Below are 17,500 nucleotides of genomic sequence, written 5' to 3'. Positions count from 1 at the left end.
GATTTTTGTGGTGTAGTTTCCTGCTATGTCTCGAAAAAACAAATAAACAACAAACAAACAAACAAGAAGAGCATGGTATGCAAGTCCAACCAATACTTAAAATCCACTCAAATCCACACGGATAAGCGCAAAACAAAAAATTAATACAAATAAAAACCCAAATGCACAAGTCAAATAGTCTCTGTGGGCACACTGAATTCACACAGGCATGGTGGTGGAATTTAACTTACATTCTTCCAGAACTTTTGCTTTTTCCCCAAGAATCAGCATAAATTAGTGACATAATAAAGAAAACCAGACATTAGTGGTGGAAAAGATTGAACCGGTTTAGTTACTCCCCATCAGAACTTGGTTGATAGAAGGTTGGTTAGTTGGAAGGCATTAGACTGCAGCTTCCAGATGGTCATTGATTCAAAACATTACTCACACAACATAGTGATATTTCCACATTATGACGTTGGTGTGTGTGTAAGGTTCTGCAAGAACTTAAAATGACAGAAAATCCTTCTGTTCTTACTCACTTATAAAACAGATCTTACAACCTCTTACAGACTCCTCTTACAGACTCCTCTTACAGACTCCTCTTACAGACTTCTCTTACAGACTCCATACAAATGTAACTTTGACTTTGAGAAGGGGGAGGGAGAAGGAGAGAAGCAGAGAGAGAAAGAGATACAGAAAGAGATAGATAAAGAGATAGAATGAAAGAAAGAGAGAGAGACAGATAAAGAGAGAAAGAGAGAAAGATGGATGGAAAGGAAGAGGGAGAGAGAGAAGCAGAGGCAGAGGGATATACAGGGAGGGAGGGGGAGAGAAAGAGAGATGGAGGATAAATAAACTTTGACTTTGCTTGAAAGTGATGTGTTTAGTTCTTTCAGTCTAGTGGGAGCGACAAACTAAAATAGGACTGCCTCTTTAGAGGTTATTACAACCTCTTCCAGACTCCACAGCAATATAATGAATGTGATGTGTTCATAGTTCTTCTTACGGTCTAGTGGGACCTCCAGAGCGTTGCCTAGGTGACCCAAGATCAGCATCAGGAACACAGCTGCACCCGCCCTCGTCCTCGTCCTCTCCATGATTGGTTATCTGACACGAAGGTCCTCCCCCCCAGACGCAGATAGGACCCGCCTCTCTCCTCAATCAGAACGGCTCAGACTCGTGCACATTTACAACTAAAGAGAGAGAGAGAGAGAGAGAGAGAGAGAGAGAGAGAGAGAGAGAGAGAGAGAGAGAGAGAGAGAGAGAGAGAGAGAGAGAGAGAGAGAGAGAGAGAGAAAGAGAGAGCGGGAGAAAGAGAGAGAGTTCGAGAAAAATGCAGCAGAGGAAAAATAGGAGGGGGGAGCGAACATATAGGAACATACATTATTCAGATGAAAAGGCAAAGCACATCCTCTCCAGTATCAATGGTCATAAATCAAGAGACCGAGAAGAGACTGAGACTGTTTCAGATGTACAGTTAGATCAATAGCAGGTGACTGAGACTATGCCACGTTACAGATGTACAGTTAGATCAATAGCAGGTGACTGAGACTATGCCACGTTACAGATGTACAGTTAGATCAATAGCAGGTGACTGAGACTATGCCACGTTACAGATGTACAGTTAGATCAATAGCAGGTGACTGAGACTGTTTCAGATGTACAGTTAAATTAATAGCATGTGAAGTCATTATTCACTCTAGAGAGACAGATACAGGTGGCTGTCGCTGTGTGACTGTGGATCCAAGGTGGTTGCTATGCAGATGGAGATGGACTTAGCTGGGAGATGTGAACAATTGTTTTGATCTAGTGCGCTCTGATGAATGTGTGTGTGTGTGTGTGTGTGTGTGTGTGTGTGTGTGTGTGTGTGTGTGTGTGTGTGGTGTGTGTGTGTGTGTGTGTGTGTGTGTGTGTGTGTGTGTGTGTGTGTGTGTGTGTGTGTGTGTGTGTGTGTGTGTGTGTGTGTGTGTGTGTGTGTGTGTGTGTGTGTGCCCTTGCGCATGCATGTGTGTATGTGTGTATGTGTGTGAACTAGTGTGCTCCAATGGGGAGCGACGTGGCTCACTCGGCTTCATTTAGCTGATTCACTGCCATGACGTTAGTACCATTAAGCTACTGTCATATCGATCACATCAACCATCAACCTCAGATGACATGCTGCCAGTGGATACCTCCCCTCCCCTCCCCTCTCTCCTCTCCACCCCCTCCCCTTGCTCCTCCCCTCTCTCCTCTCCTCCCCTCCCCTCTCTCCTCCCCTCCCCTCCCCTCTCGCCTCTCCTCCCCTCCCCTTGCTCCTCCCCTCTCTCCTCTCCTCCCCTCCCCTCTCTCCTCCCCTCCCCTTGCTCCTCCCCTCTCTCCTCTCCTCACCTCCCCTCTCTCCTCCCCTCCCCTTGCTCCTCCCCTCTCCTCCCCTCCCCTCTCTCCTCTCCTCCCCTCCCCTCTCTCCTCCCCTCCTCTCCCATCCTCTCATCTGTCTCTCTGTCTGGCTGACTGACTGAAATTAGGTCACAGAGAGAAGAACCCTGACAGCCAAGGAAGTAGAGAAGGTAGTTGACAGACATCAGCACGCATCAGTAATGAGAGGAGCAGAGATAGTGTTATGGTTATAGGATATGGTTTGTTGTAGAATCTCTCGGATAGTTAGATTGCTGTGATGCACCACTGTGTGGATGAGGGCTGTGTTTCTATGGTCAAGTTCATTGAAGAGGATAGTATTGCACCTAATGATGGAAATCTGAGTGTTAATTGATAGACTGAGTGTTAATTGCATCAGGTTCATCATTATGCAATGTAACCAGAGGGTTATTCACCCAATATTAAAGTTGCAATCTGCAATAGCTACTGTTGTAACTATTAACTGTCCCTCAGATTGTGAGAGAGAGAAGTGACAGAGAGAGCGAGAGGAGAGAGAGAGGAAAGAGAAGAGAAAGAGACAGAGAGAGAACGAGAGAGAACAAGAGAGAAGAGACAGAGAGAGCGAGAGGAGAGAGAGAGAGAGAGAGATGAAAGAGAAGAGAAAGAGAGGAAAGAGGAGAGAAAGAGAGAGAGAGAGAGAGAGAGAGAGAGAGAGAGAGAGAGAGAGAGAGAGAGAGAGAGAGAGAGAGAGAGAGAGAGAGAGAGAACCCAATGCGCCCTAGACCTTCTGTCTGACGACCAACTAGGGCCACCAAGCCACATAATAATACACACAGGCACAAACGACCTGAGAGCACAGCAGGAAAGGGTGGCCACAGCACTCAAGGGAGTGATTGAAAAAGCTTCTTCCACTTTCCCCAACGCACAAGTGGTTATCTCCACCCTGCTACCATGAAAAGACTTGCTACCATACAGCGGGTAAACGCAAGTATTTCCTGTGACTGTGCCTCAAAACCAACTGTCTACCTGGCCCACCACTCCACCCTGGACTTGACCAGCCTTTATGACCAGGTCCACCTATACAAGGCAGCAGAGCCCACCTTCGCCCGGACCCTAAAGGACATCGCCCTCAACCGCAGCCCCAACACTTCAACCAGGAGCAACAGATCAACACCCTTCCCAGACTAGCGAGACACTCTCCCAGACCTGTGGGAACCACCCCCCAGACCTACACATAGAGGACCCACGCCGAGAGGACCTACATCCAAACCACAGCACCACCAGCCACATCCTCACCCCCACCCCAACCAATCAACACCCCCAAGTCAACCATGCCCACACCCCATTTAGGCCCCATCAGATCAGACCTATGCCCCTACTGCCCACTCCAAGGCCCCCACTCCCGCAAAAAAAGGCCTCAACGTGAAAGTCACACATATGCCCAGGCCGTGAGCAGACAAACCGGCCCGACCCCCACTCTTACACTAGCCCAAGCCAATGGCATGTACCAGATGCTCAGTAGGTTCTGCTCACACTTACTGGTCTGAGGCCAAACCAACGGCTAACAACATTGGACACTTTATGGAACACAAAGCCTTCACTATCTCATCCTGGAATATCCAAGGCCTGAGGTCATCTGCCTTTGGCCTGAAGAGCTGGAACCTGGACTTCACCAAAACATCTGAAATACAGACATTGTCATCCAACAAGAAACCTAGTATAGAGGAGACAGACCAACTGGTTGCCCTCTAGGTTACAGAGAGTTGGAAGTTCCATCCACCAAACTACCAGGTATGAAACAGGGAAGCGACTCAGAGGGTTTGCTAATTTGGTATAAATTAATCAAAACAGGAACATTTTACACTTGGCCAGAAATTCTAAAGGAAATGATCTCAACAGAGGAAAAAGTCCTCCTGTGTGCTACCTAAATCCCCCCCCAATAGAATCCCCATACTTTTATGAAGACAGCTTCTCCATCCTGGAGGGGGAATCAATCATTTCCAGGCCCAGGAACATGTACTAGTCTGTGGCAACCTAAATGGCAGAACTGGACAAGAACCTGACACCCTCAGCACGCAGGGGGACAAACACCTACCTGGAGCATTCCCTCCCCCATATGCCCCCAGAGGCACACCTACGACAACATAACCAACAAAACTCCTGCAGCTCTGTCGCATGCTGGGTATGTACATAGTCAATAGTAAGCTTTGAGGGGACTCCTACGGTAGCTACCCCTATAGCTCATCTCTTGGCAGTAGTACTGTAGACTACTTAATCACTGACCTCCACCTAGAGTCTCTCAGAGTGTTCACAGTCAGCCCACTGACACCCCTATCAGATCACAGCAAAATCACAGTCTACTTGAACAGAGCAAAACTCAAACATGAGGCATCAAAGCCAAAGAAACTGAATAATAATAAGAAATGCTATGGAAACATACCAAAGAATCTGGTAGTGTGGTAGTGTGGAAACCTACCAAAAAATCGAATTAGGCAAAAACAAATTCCTTTTAGACAACTTCCTGGACAAAATGTTTCACTGTAATAGTGCAGGTGTAAACTTGGCAGTAGAAAACCTGAACAGTATATTTGACCTCTCAGCTTCCCTATCAAATCTAAAAATGTCAAACAGAAAACCGAAGAAAATGAACAACAATGACAAATGGCAAATTGTTTGAAGAAGAATGCAAAAACCTAAGAAAGAAATTGAGAAACCTATCCAACCAAAAACATAGAGACTCAGAAAACCTGAGTCTACGCCTTCACTATGGTGAATCACTAAAACAATACAGAAATACCCTACGGAAAATAAGGAACAGCACATCAGAAATCAGCTCAATGTAATTGAAGAATCCATAGACTCTAACCACTTCTGGGAAAATTTGAAAACAATAAACAAACAACAACACGAAGAGTTATCTATCCAAAACGGAGATGTATGGGTAAACCACTTCTCCAATCTTTTCGGCTCTATAACAAAGAACAAACAGGCAAAACATATACATGATCAAATACAAGTCTTAGAACCATCTATTAAAGACTACCAGAACCCAATGGATTCTCCAATTACATTGAATGAACTACAGGACAAAATACAAACCCTCCAACCCAATAAGGCCTGTAGTGTTGATGGTATGCTCAATGAAATGATAAAATATACAGACCACAAATTCCAATTGGCTATACTTACAATTGGCTCTACTCTTTAACATCATCCTTAGCTCTGGCATCTTCCCCAATAGTTGGAACCAAGGACTGATCCACAAAAGTGGAGAAAAATTTGACCCCAATAACTACTGTGGGATATGCGTCAACCGCAACCTCTGGAAAATCCTCTGCATTATCATTAACAGCAGACTCGTACATGTCCTCAGTGAAAACAATATACTGATTAAAACCTGTTTGGGATAGGGGGCAGCATTTTCACTTTTGCATGAAATGCGTGCCCAGAGTAAACTGCCTGCTACTCTGTCCCAGATGCTAATATATGCATCTTATTAGTAGTATTAGATGGAAAACACTCTGAAGTTTCAAAAAATGTTTGAATGATGTCTGTGAGTATAACAGAACTCATATGGCAGGCGAAAACCTGAGAAAATCCAACCAGGAAGTTGGAAATCTGAGGTTTGTAGTTTTTTAAAGCTTGGCCTACCGAATACACAGTGTCTATGGGGTCAAGTTGCACTTCCTACGGCTTCCACTAGATGTCAATCGTCTTTAGAAACGTGTTTCAGGCTTCTGCTATAAAGGAGGGGGGAATGGGAGCTGAATGAGTCATGGGTCTGGCAGAGTGTCTCAGGCTCGTGACGCGCGCTCCCGACAGAGTTAGCTCTCGTTCCAGTCCTTTGCTACAGACAATGGAATTCTCCGGTTGGAACATTATTGATGATTTATGTCAAAAACATCCTAAAGATTGATTCCATACATCGTTTGACATGTTTCTACGACCTGTAACGGAACTTTTCGAGTTTTTGTCTGGACGTAGTGCTCATGAAGATGGATTACTGGGCTGAACACGCTAACAACTAGTGGCTATTTGGACATAAATGATGGACTTTATGGAACTTTATGGAACAAATCAGTCATTTATTGTCTAATTGGGATTCCTGGGAGTGCATTCGGATGAAGATAATCAAAGGTAAGTGAATATTTATCATGTTATTTCTAACTTCTGTTGACTCCAACATGGCGGATATTTCTTTGGCTGGATTGGGCTCTGAGCGCCGTACTCAGATTATGCTTTTTCCGTAAAGTTTTTTTAAAATCTGACACAGCGGTTGCATTAAGGAGAAGTCTATCTTTAATTCTGTGAATAACATTTGTATCTTTTATCAACTAACATAATCATATGTTGTGCTTTCGCTGTAAAGCCTTTTTGAAAACTTTTTTGGAACACCATTATTTTTGTCTTACTGAGATTTTTTTTAATCTGACACAGCGGTTGCATTAAGGAGAAGTCTATCTTTAATTCTGTGAATAACATTTGTATCTTTTATCAACTAACATAATCATATGTTGTGCTTTCGCTGTAAAGCCTTTTTGAAAACTTTTTTGGAACACCATTATTTTTGTTTTTGCTTTTTTGCTTTTTCCCAAATTACAGTACAACAGACCACGTATTCACCCTGCACACCCTACAAGTATTCTCATGCTTTGTTAATTTCAAAAAAGTGTTTGACTCAATTTGGCATGAGGGTCTTCAATATAAATTGATGGAAAGTGGTTTTATTGGTAAAAATTGGCAAAAAACACACACATTTCTTTCCACAGGGCTGTGGGGTGAGACAGGGATGCAGCTTAAGCCGCAACCTCTTCAACATATATATCAACGAATTGGCGATGGCACTAGACAAGTCTGCAGCCCCCGGTCTCACCATACTAGAATCTGAAGTCAAATGTCTACTGTTTGCTGATAATCTGGTGCTTCTGTCCCCAATCAAGGAGGGCCTAGAGTAGCACCTAGATCTTCTGCACAGATTCTGTCAGACCTGGGCCCTGACAGTAAATCTCAGTAAGACAAAAATAATGGTGTTCCAAAAAAAGTTCAAGTTGCCAGGACCACAAATACAAAATCCATCTATCTAAGAGAAAGAGAGTGAAGAGGCAGAGAGAGAGAAGAGACAGAGAGAGAGAAGAGACAGAAAGAGAGAAAGGAGAGGGAGGGGGGAGGGGGGGTTGCCAAAGAAAAAAGGGAACAATCGCCAAGAAGACTCAGAATAGGAGATCAATTCCTGGAAATACAATCAAGGATTCTTCTAAATACCAGCCTCTTACTCTTTTTGTAAGCCAATTAGGAAGTGCTCCATTGAAACAGAATATCCTTACATCTTAGCGAATCATACGTAATTCAACAGTAGCATCATAAAATAGTCTATATACATTTGGTATGCATGCATACCCTACCATCAAACAGTAGAAAAACTACACAGCTCTGAGGAAGAGATTGAGACATTTTCTCCATTTAGGAATTGGAGTATGACCTGATTTTATCCTGCTGCCTTCTTGCCAATGTCACCTGAGGCGCCCGGTCAGTGTCCCACTAAATCTAATGAAAATGTCACAGTCTTCCAGCACAGCAGAATAAAGTGCTCTGCCCGGTTGTCTCAGACGGCGATATTTGATTTGGGATTTTTGTGTTACTCAATAAAGGAATAATGTGGTCCAATTAAGCCAGCCCTCTTTCCGTCTCTCTCTCCATCTTTTTCTTCCAGACCCCATAGCTGCAGGGTGAGTCAGGGACCAGGACAGGGGGGAGTCTGGTAGTACTTAGCCACATCAGTAGTCTGCCCATTTTACACTATCGTGCCTAACCGGACCATACTGTGCTGGCTCTGAGATTTTCATTTTACATTCTCCTTTCCAGCATGGTTCCAGCAACTGTGGTGCATGTGTAACTGGGCCAGCCCTGTAGGCTACAGCTCAGCCCAGCTCTGTTTAGTAGAGGGAATTAACCCCTACTTCTCCCTACTTCCTGGAGTTACAGATAGATGAGCTGATGTGTTGGTTAGTGGTGGAGTTACAGATGGATGATCTGATGTGTTGGTTAATGGTGGAGTTACAGATGGATGATCTGATGTGTTGGTTAGTGGTGGAGTTACAGATAGATGATCTGATGTGTTGGTTAATGGTGGAGTTACAGATGGATGATCTGATGTGTTGGTTAGTGGTGGAGTTATAGATGGATGATCTGATGTGTTGGTTAGTGGTGGAGTTACAGATGGATGATCTGATGTGTTGGTTAGTGGTGGAGTTATAGATAGATGACCTGATGTGTTGGTTAGTGGTGGAGTTATAGATGGATGATCTGATGTGTTGGTTAGTGGTGGAGTTATAGATAGATGATCTGATGTGTTGGTTAGTGGTGGAGTTACAGATGGATGATCTGATGTGTTGGTTAGTGGTGGAGTTATAGATAGATGATCTGATGTGTTGGTTAGTGGTGGAGTTACAGATGGATGATCTGATGTGTTGGTTAGTGGTGGAGTTACAGATAGTTGATCTGATGTGTTGGTTAGTGGTGGAGTTATAGATAGATGATCTGATGTGTTGGTTAGTGGTGGAGTTATAGATAGATGATCTGATGTGTTGGTTAGTGGTGGAGTTACAGATGGATGATCTGATGTGTTGGTTAGTGGTGGAGTTACAGATAGATGATCTGATGTGTTGGTTAGTGGTGGAGTTATAGATAGATGATCTGATGTGTTGGTTAGTGGTGGAGTTATAGATAGATGATCTGATGTGTTGGTTAGTGGTGGAGTTACAGATGGATGATCTGATGTGTTGGTTAGTGGTGGAGTTATAGATGGATGATCTGATGTGTTGGTTAGTGGTGGAGTTATAGATAGATGACCTGATGTGTTGGTTAGTGGTGGAGTTATAGATGGATGATCTGATGTGTTGGTTAGTGGTGGAGTTATAGATAGATGACCTGATGTGTTGGTTAGTGGTGGAGTTATAGATGGATGATCTGATGTGTTGGTTAGTGGTGGAGTTATAGATAGATGATCTGATGTGTTGGTTAGTGGTGGAGTTATAGATAGATGATCTGATGTGTTGGTTAGTGGTGGAGTTATAGATAGATGATCTGATGTGTTGGTTAGTGGTGGAGTTACAGATGGATGATCTGATGTGTTGGTTAGTGGTGGAGTTAGATGGATTTAGTGGCTAGCCCCTAGCCAATGGCTGGTGCTTGATAGCTGAATGAGGGGGGAGAGGTGGGGTAATGTCTTCTACATGGCCCTGGCACCTGCAATAAACTAAAGCTCCCCAGGGAAACCCTGTATTACTCGCCTGGGGCAGCCAATCACGGGGCTGTGTACACTGGCCGACAGCTCCGGCTGAGGATTTGATACAATAAGATCCATGGGAGCCATTTCATCAAGCTCATTTACGATTGCAGGGCTAGGAGGAGGAGGAGGAGGAGGAGGAGGAGGAGGAGGAGGAGGAGGAGGCGGAGGAGGAGGAGGAGGAGGAGGTGAGGAGCACTGGACCAGAACCTGATAAAGGAGAACGTAGAAGAAACACATCCGAGGACCACAATCGAAATCAGCTTTCCAGCTCTATTGTGTTATCCTTGATGATTATGTGGAGGGCGTCTCTGGCTGGAGCACTGTTATCTACGTATTTTAAAATAGATTCATTCAATCACTCTATATCTAGCTACCATTATCCAGTTCAAACTGTATGCTAAATATTGTACTGTAGGAAAACAACGAAAGTCGCACTCTTTATTCTCCCAAACATTTAGAGAACCAATATTCAACCCGATGAGCCTTCCTCCAGTACAGTACTGTCAAATCATCAGGTCATGTCAACAATACCCATCTCTTTCCACAACAACAATAACAACAAGGCTATTAACGCCACACTGTGGTGGCCACTATTTCTTTAAACCCATTAAACGTAGCATGAAAGAGCTGATTTAGTATATAGAGACCAGGAGGACAGAATAGGTCAGAATAGGACAGAATAGGACAGAATAGGACAGAATAGGGAGGAATATGACAGAATAGGATAGAATAGGGAGGAATATGACAGGCCAGGAGGAGAGGAGGGAATAAATATGTTCATTATTATCCGAAAGCCCCTGGATTCTAATCCAAGAGGGAGCCACCGCTCTGAGCCACCGCTCCATACAATTACAATTAAAGAGGTATAGCAACTCCTCTCCTCCAGCTGGTCAGCGGAGTGTGTGTATGTGTGTGTGTGTGGGGAGGGGGGGGGACCAGCGGTGCTGTAGTAATAATCCTTGAGAGAGTTGCTGCTGTGTAACTGAGTCCACCCAACAAGGCCACTAGTCCCCCCGATACCACAGTGGTACCACTGGGCCTGGAACACACTAGAAGAGGAGACAACCACCCCCATAGCCTGAGGGTATTCATCTCCTTCCCACTACATCCAACTTGGGTGCAGATACCCCATCCATACACCTGACCCCAACACACAGACATACAGACACATGGATGTGCCCACACACCCTAACTTAGCCCATCATACAGTGCCTTCGGAAAGTATTCAGACCCCTTGACTTTTTTCACATTTTGTTACGTTACAGCCTAATTCTAAAATTGATTAAATAACAAAAAATCCTCAACAATCTACACACAATACCCCATAATGACAAAGTAAAAACAGGTTTTTAAGAATTTTAACAAATGTATACAAATATAAAAACAGAAACACCTTATTTACATACGTTTTTAGACCCTTTGCTATGAAATTGAACTCAGGTGCATCCTGTTTCCATTGATCATCCTTGAGATGTTGATTGGACATGATTTGGAAAGGCACACAACTGTCTATATCAGGTCCCACAGTTGATAGTGCATGTCAGAGCAAAAACCAAGCCATGAGGTCGAAGGAATTGTCCGTACAGATCCGAGACAGGATTGTGTCGAGGCACAGATCTGGGGAAAGTACCAAATTATGTCTGCAGCATTGACGGTCCCCAAGAACACAGTGGCCTCCATCATTCTTAAATGGAAGACATTTGGAACCACAAGACTCTTCCTAGAGCTGGTCGCCCGGCCAAACTGAACAATCGGGGGAGAAGGGCCTTGGTCAGGGAGGGGGCCAAGAACCCAATGGTCACTCTGAAAGAGCTCTAGAGTTCCTCTGTGGAGATGGGAGAACCTTCCAGAAGGACAACCATCTCTGCAGCACTCCACCAATCAGGCCTTTATGGTAGAGTTGCCAGACGGAAGCCACTCCTCAGTAAAAGGCATATGACAGCCCACTTGGAGTTTGCCAAAAGGCACCTAGTGACTCTCAGACCATGAGAAACAAGATTCTCTGGTCTGATGAAGCCAAGATTGTACTCTTTGGCTTGAATGCAAAGCGTCACGTCTGGAGGAAACCTGGCAGCATCCCTACGGTGAAGCATGGTGGTGGCAGCATCATGCTGTGGGGATGTTTTTCAGCGGCAGGGAGACTAGTCAGGATCGAGACAAAGATGAACGGAGCAAAGTACAGAGAGATCCTTAATGAAAACCTGCTCCAGAGCACTCAAGACCTCAGACTGGGCAAAGGTTCACCTTCCAACAGAACAACGACCCTAAGCACAGAGCCAAGACAACGCAGAATTGGCTTCGGGACAAGTGTCTGAATGGCCATGAGTGGCCCAGGCAGAGCCCGGACTTGAACCCGATCTAACATCTCTGGAGAGCTCGTGAGAATCTGCAGAGAAGAATGGGAGAAACTCCCCAAATACAGGTGTGCCAAGCTTGTAGCATCATAACCAAGAAGACTTGTGGCTATAGACGCTGCCAAAGGTGCTTCAACAAAGTACTGAGTAAAGGGTCTGAATAGTTATGTAAATGTCCTAATTCAGTTTTTCTTTTTATTATGAATTTGCAAATATTTCTAAAAACCTGTTTTTGCTTTGTCGTTATGGGGTATTGTGATGTCATTATGGGATATTGTGGTGTCATTATGGGGTATTGTGATGTCATTATGGGGTATTGTGATGTCATTATGGGGTATTGTGCATAGATTGATGAGGGAAAAAAAGCAATTCATTCATTTTTAGAATAAGGCTGTAACATAACAAAATGTGGAAGAAGTCAAGGGGTCTGAATACTTACCGAAGGCACTGTATAGGCCTACCTAACCTGATCCTGTACAATGGTGTCTTGTCCATGCCCCACTTCCATTACTAACCCACTATGCCACCCCATGCCCCACTTCCATTACTATCCCTCTATGCCACCCCATGCCCCACTTCCATTACTGACCCACTATGCCACCCCATGCCCCACTTCCATTACTGACCCACTATGCCACCCCCATGCCCCACTTCCATTACTGACCCACTATGCCACCCCCATGCCCCACTTCCATTACTGACCCACTATGCCACCCCCATGCCCCACTTCCATTACTAACCCACTATGCCACCCCATGCCCCACTTCCATTACTGACCCACTATGCCACCCCCATGCCCCACTTCCATTACTGACCCACTATGCCACCCCATGCCCCACTTCCATTACTAACCCACTATGCCACCCCATGCCCCACTTCCATTACTGACCCACTATGCCACCCCCATGCCCCACTTCCATTACTGACCCACTATACCACCCCCATGCCCCACTTCCATTACTAACCCACTATGCCACCCCATGCCCCACTTCCATTACTAACCCACTATGCCACCCCATGCCCCACTTCCATTACTGACCCACTATGCCACCCCATGCCCCACTTCCATTACTAACCCACTATGCCACCCCATGCCCCACTTCCATTACTAACCCACTATGCCACCCCATGCCCCACTTCCATTACTGACCCACTATGCCACCCCATGCCCCACTTCCATTACTAACCCACTATGCCACCCCATGCCCCACTTCCATTACTAACCCACTATGCCACCCCATGCCCCACTTCCATTACTAACCCACTATGCCACCCCATGCCCCACTTCTATTACTAACCCACTATGCCACCACATGCCCTGTGCTGACACAACCAGGGAAGCCAACGTCAATTAAGCTCAGATGGCAGCAGACTGCTGAGCCAGTAGATAAAACACAGTGTTGTCTTGAGAGTACTGTGTCAAAAGCTGACAGCACAGATCTGATAAACATCCGACAGGAGATGAGATGGCCCATTTAAACACAATACAAATACTACTAGAGCGTCCTGGCAGTCTGCTATTTAAGGTTTTTAAGAAATGCTTTTCACAGCACAGCCTGTAGACTACAGCTGGTGAAGGTATGATTATACAGTATACTTACATTTGATATGTTTTATGAGCATCTGAATAAGTCAAATCTAACTAACGCAGGTCGTGAATTTGACCTCTCCATTTGATTTCTAATGAGAGAGGGGACTATGGGCTACCATTACTAGAACTAACTAGAACCTGCTGAACTTCCGGCGCCGAAAAGAGATGGCCGCCTCGCTTCGCGTTCCTTGGAAAATATGCAGTATTTTGTTTTTTTACGTGTTATTTCTTACATCGGTACCCCAGGTAATCTTAGGTTTCATTACATACAGTCGGGAGGAACTACTGAATATACGATTAACGTCAACTCATCATCGTTCCTACCAGGAATATGACTTTCCCGAAACGGATCCAGTGTTTTGCCTTCCACCCAATACAATGGATCTGATCCCAGCCGGCGACCCTGTGCGACGCCGAAAAAGGGGTAAACGAGGCGGTCTCGTGGTCAGGCTTCGGAGACGGGCACATCGCGCTCCACTCCCTAGCATACTACTCGCCAATGTCCAGTCTCTTGACAATAAGGTTGATGAAATCCGAGCACGGGTAGCATTCCAGAGAGACATCAGGGATTGCAACGTGCTCTGCTTCACGGAAACATGGCTAACTCAAGGGACGCTAACGGAGTCGGTGCAGCCAGCTGGTTTCTTCATGCATCGCGCCGACAGAAACAAACATCTTTCCGGTAAGAAGAGGGGCGGGGGGGTATGCCTTATGATTAACGAGAAGTGGTGTGATCATCATAACAACACACAGGAACTCAAGTCATTCTGTTCACCTGATCTAGAACTCCTCACAATCAAATGTCGACCGCATTATCTACCAAGGGAATTCTCTTCAATCATAATCACAGCCGTATATATTCCCCCCCAAGCAGACACATCGATGGCCCTGAACGAACTTTATCTGACTCTTTGTAAACTGGAAACCACACACCCTGAGGCTGCATTCATCGTAGCTGGGGATTTTAACAAGGCTAATCTAAAAACAAAACTCCCTAAATTCTATCAGCATATCGATTGTGCTACCAGGGCTGGAAAAACCCTAGACCATTGTTATACTAATTTCCGCGACGCTTATAAGGCCCTCCCCCGCCCCCCTTTCGGAAAAGCTGACCACGACTCCATTTTGTTGATTCCAGCCTACAAACAGAAACTCAAACAACAAGCTCCCGCGCTCAGGTCTGTTCAACGCTGGTCCGACCAATCTGAATCCACGCTTCAAGACTGCTTCGATCACGCGGATTGGAATATGTTCCGCATCGCGTCCAAAAACAATATTGACGAATATGCTGATTCGGTGAGCGAGTTCATTAGGAAGTGCATTGACGATGTCGTACCCACAGCAACGATAAAAACATTCCCAAACCAGAAACCGTGGATTGACGGCAGCATTCGTGTGAAACTGAAAGCGCGAACCACTGCTTTTAACCAGGGCAAGGTGACCGGAAGCATGACCGAATACAAACAGTGTAGCTATTCTCTCCGCAAGGCAATCAAACAGGCTAAGTCTCAGTACAGAGACAAAATCGAGTCGCAATTCAACAGCTCAGACACAAGAGGTATGTGGCAGGGTCTACAGTCAATCACGGATTACAAAAAGAAAACCAGCCCCGTCGCGGACCAGGATGTCTTGCTCCCAGACAGGCTAAACAACTTTTTTGCCCGCTTTGAGGACAATACAGTGCCACTGACACGGCCCCCTACCAAAACCTGCGGGCTCTCCTTCACTGCAGCCGAGGTGAGTAAAACATTTAAACGTGTTAACCCTCGCAAGGCTGCAGGCCCAGACGGCATTCCCAGCCGCGTCCTCAGAGCATGCGCAGACCAGCTGGCTGGTGTGTTTACGGACATATTCAATCAATCCTTATCCCAGTCTGCTGTTCCCACATGCTTCAAGAGGGCCACCATTGTTCCTGTTCCCAAGAAAGCTAAGGTAACTGAGCTAAACGACTACCGCCCCGTAGCACTCACTTCCGTCATCATGAAGTGCTTTGAGAGACTAGTCAAGGACCATATCACCTCCACCCTACCGGACACCCTAGACCCACTCCAATTTGCTTACCGACCCAATAGGTCCACAGACGACGCAATCGCAACCACACTGCACACTGCCCTAACCCATCTGGACAAGAGGAATACCCATGTGAGAATGCTGTTCATCGATTACAGCTCAGCATTTAACACCATAGTACCCTCCAAACTCGTCATCAAGCTCGAGACCCTGGGTCTCGACCCCGCCCTGTGCAACTGGGTCCTGGACTTCCTGACGGGCCGCCCCCAGGTGGTGAGGGTAGGTAACAACATCTCCACCCCGCTGATCCTCAACACTGGGGCCCCACAAGGGTGCGTTCTGAGCCCTCTCCTGTACTCCCTGTTCACCCACGACTGCGTGGCCATGCACGCCTCCAACTCAATCATCAAGTTTGCGGATGACACTACAGTGGTAGGCTTGATTACCAACAACGACGAGACGGCCTACAGGGAGGAGGTGAGGGCCCTCGGAGTGTGGTGTCAGGAAAATAACCTCACACTCAACGTCAACAAAACAAAGGAGATGATTGTGGACTTCAGGAAACAGCAGAGGGAGCACCCCCCTATCCACATCGACGGGTCAGTAGTGGAGAAGGTGGAAAGTTTTAAGTTCCTCGGTGTACACATCACGGACAAACTGAATTGGTCCACCCACACAGACAGCGTTGTGAAGAAGGCGCAGCAGCGCCTCTTCAACCTCAGGAGGCTGAAGAAATTCGGCTTGTCACCAAAAGCACTCACAAACTTCTACAGATGCACAATCGAGAGCATCCTGTCGGGCTGTATCACCGCCTGGTACGGCAACTGCTCCGCCCACAACCGTAAGGCTCTCCAGAGGGTAGTGAGGTCTGCAGAACGCATCACCAGGGGCAAACTACCTGCCCTCCAGGACACCTACACCACCCGATGTCACAGGAAGGCCATAAAGATCATCAAGGACAACAACCACCCAAGCCACTGCCTGTTCACCCCGCTATCATCCAGAAGGCGAGGTCAGTACAGGTGCATCAAAGCAGGGACCGAGAGACTGAAAAACAGCTTCTATCTCAAGGCCATCAGACTGTTAAACAGCCACCACTAACATTTAGCGGCCGCTGCCAACATACTGACTCAACTCCAGCCACTTTAAAAATGGGAATTGATGGAAATTATGTAAAAATGTACCACTAGCCACTTTAAACAATGCCACTTAATATAATGTTTACATACCCTACATTACCCATCTCATATGTATATACTGTACTCTATATCATCTACTGCATCTTGCCATCTTTATGTAATACATGTACCACTAGCCACTTTAAACTATGCCACTTTATGTTTACATACCCTACAGTACTCATCTCATATGTATATACCGTACTCTATACCATCTACTGCATCTGCCATGCCGTTCTGTACCACCACTCATTCATATATCTTTATGTACATATTCTTTATCCCTTTACACTTGTGTGTGTGTGTAAGGTAGTAGTTGTGGAATTGTTAGGTTAGATTACTGTTGGTTATTACTGCATTGTCGGAACTAGAAGCACAAGCATTTCGCTACACTCGCATTAACATCTGCTAACCATGTGTATGTGACTAATAAAATTTGATTTGATTTGATTTGATTTGAACTAGTACTACTTACTAATATTATCACATTGTAACTAGTTACACTAGTAGCTAGTGACACTACAGGCAATGAGAGGTTTCCAATGTGAGTGGGAACTATCCCATTACTACAACTAACTTAGCAGGTGATGAACTAACTAGTGACATGACACTTAAGGCTTTGAGCGGTCTGTTATTTCAATGTACATCATTACTATCACCCAGATGAGAGGCCAACAGCAATTACTGTCCAGTTCACCATAAGACTTCCTGACATCTCTTTCTTTCTCTCTTTTATTCTGTT

General features: G+C 45.6%; 1 protein-coding gene across 17 annotated transcripts in view; it reads right to left on the bottom strand.

Annotated features, from left to right (window-relative positions):
• LOC139584306 (neuronal cell adhesion molecule-like) overlaps positions 1 to 17,500 on the bottom strand; it is a 173,977-nt gene that overhangs the window by 52,378 nt on the left and 104,099 nt on the right. For 10 of the 17 annotated variants that reach the window (XM_071415982.1, XM_071415989.1, XM_071415986.1 and 7 more), the window contains exons 3-4: positions 989 to 1,175; positions 231 to 248 (exon numbers count right to left, since the gene is read on the bottom strand). In XM_071415982.1, coding sequence (XP_071272083.1) covers positions 231 to 248; positions 989 to 1,079 — 109 coding nt within the window. In that variant the 5' untranslated portion in view covers positions 1,080 to 1,175. The remainder of the gene's footprint in view (positions 1 to 230; positions 249 to 988; positions 1,176 to 17,500) is intronic. The other 7 variants (XM_071415984.1, XM_071415987.1, XM_071415994.1 and 4 more) reach the window with 1 other exon arrangement.

The sequence above is a fragment of the Salvelinus alpinus genome, chromosome 9 (genome assembly GCF_045679555.1).
Source record: "Salvelinus alpinus chromosome 9, SLU_Salpinus.1, whole genome shotgun sequence".
NCBI classification, from domain to species: Eukaryota; Metazoa; Chordata; class Actinopteri; order Salmoniformes; family Salmonidae; genus Salvelinus; species Salvelinus alpinus.
This window is presented reverse-complemented; position numbering and strand designations above follow the sequence as displayed.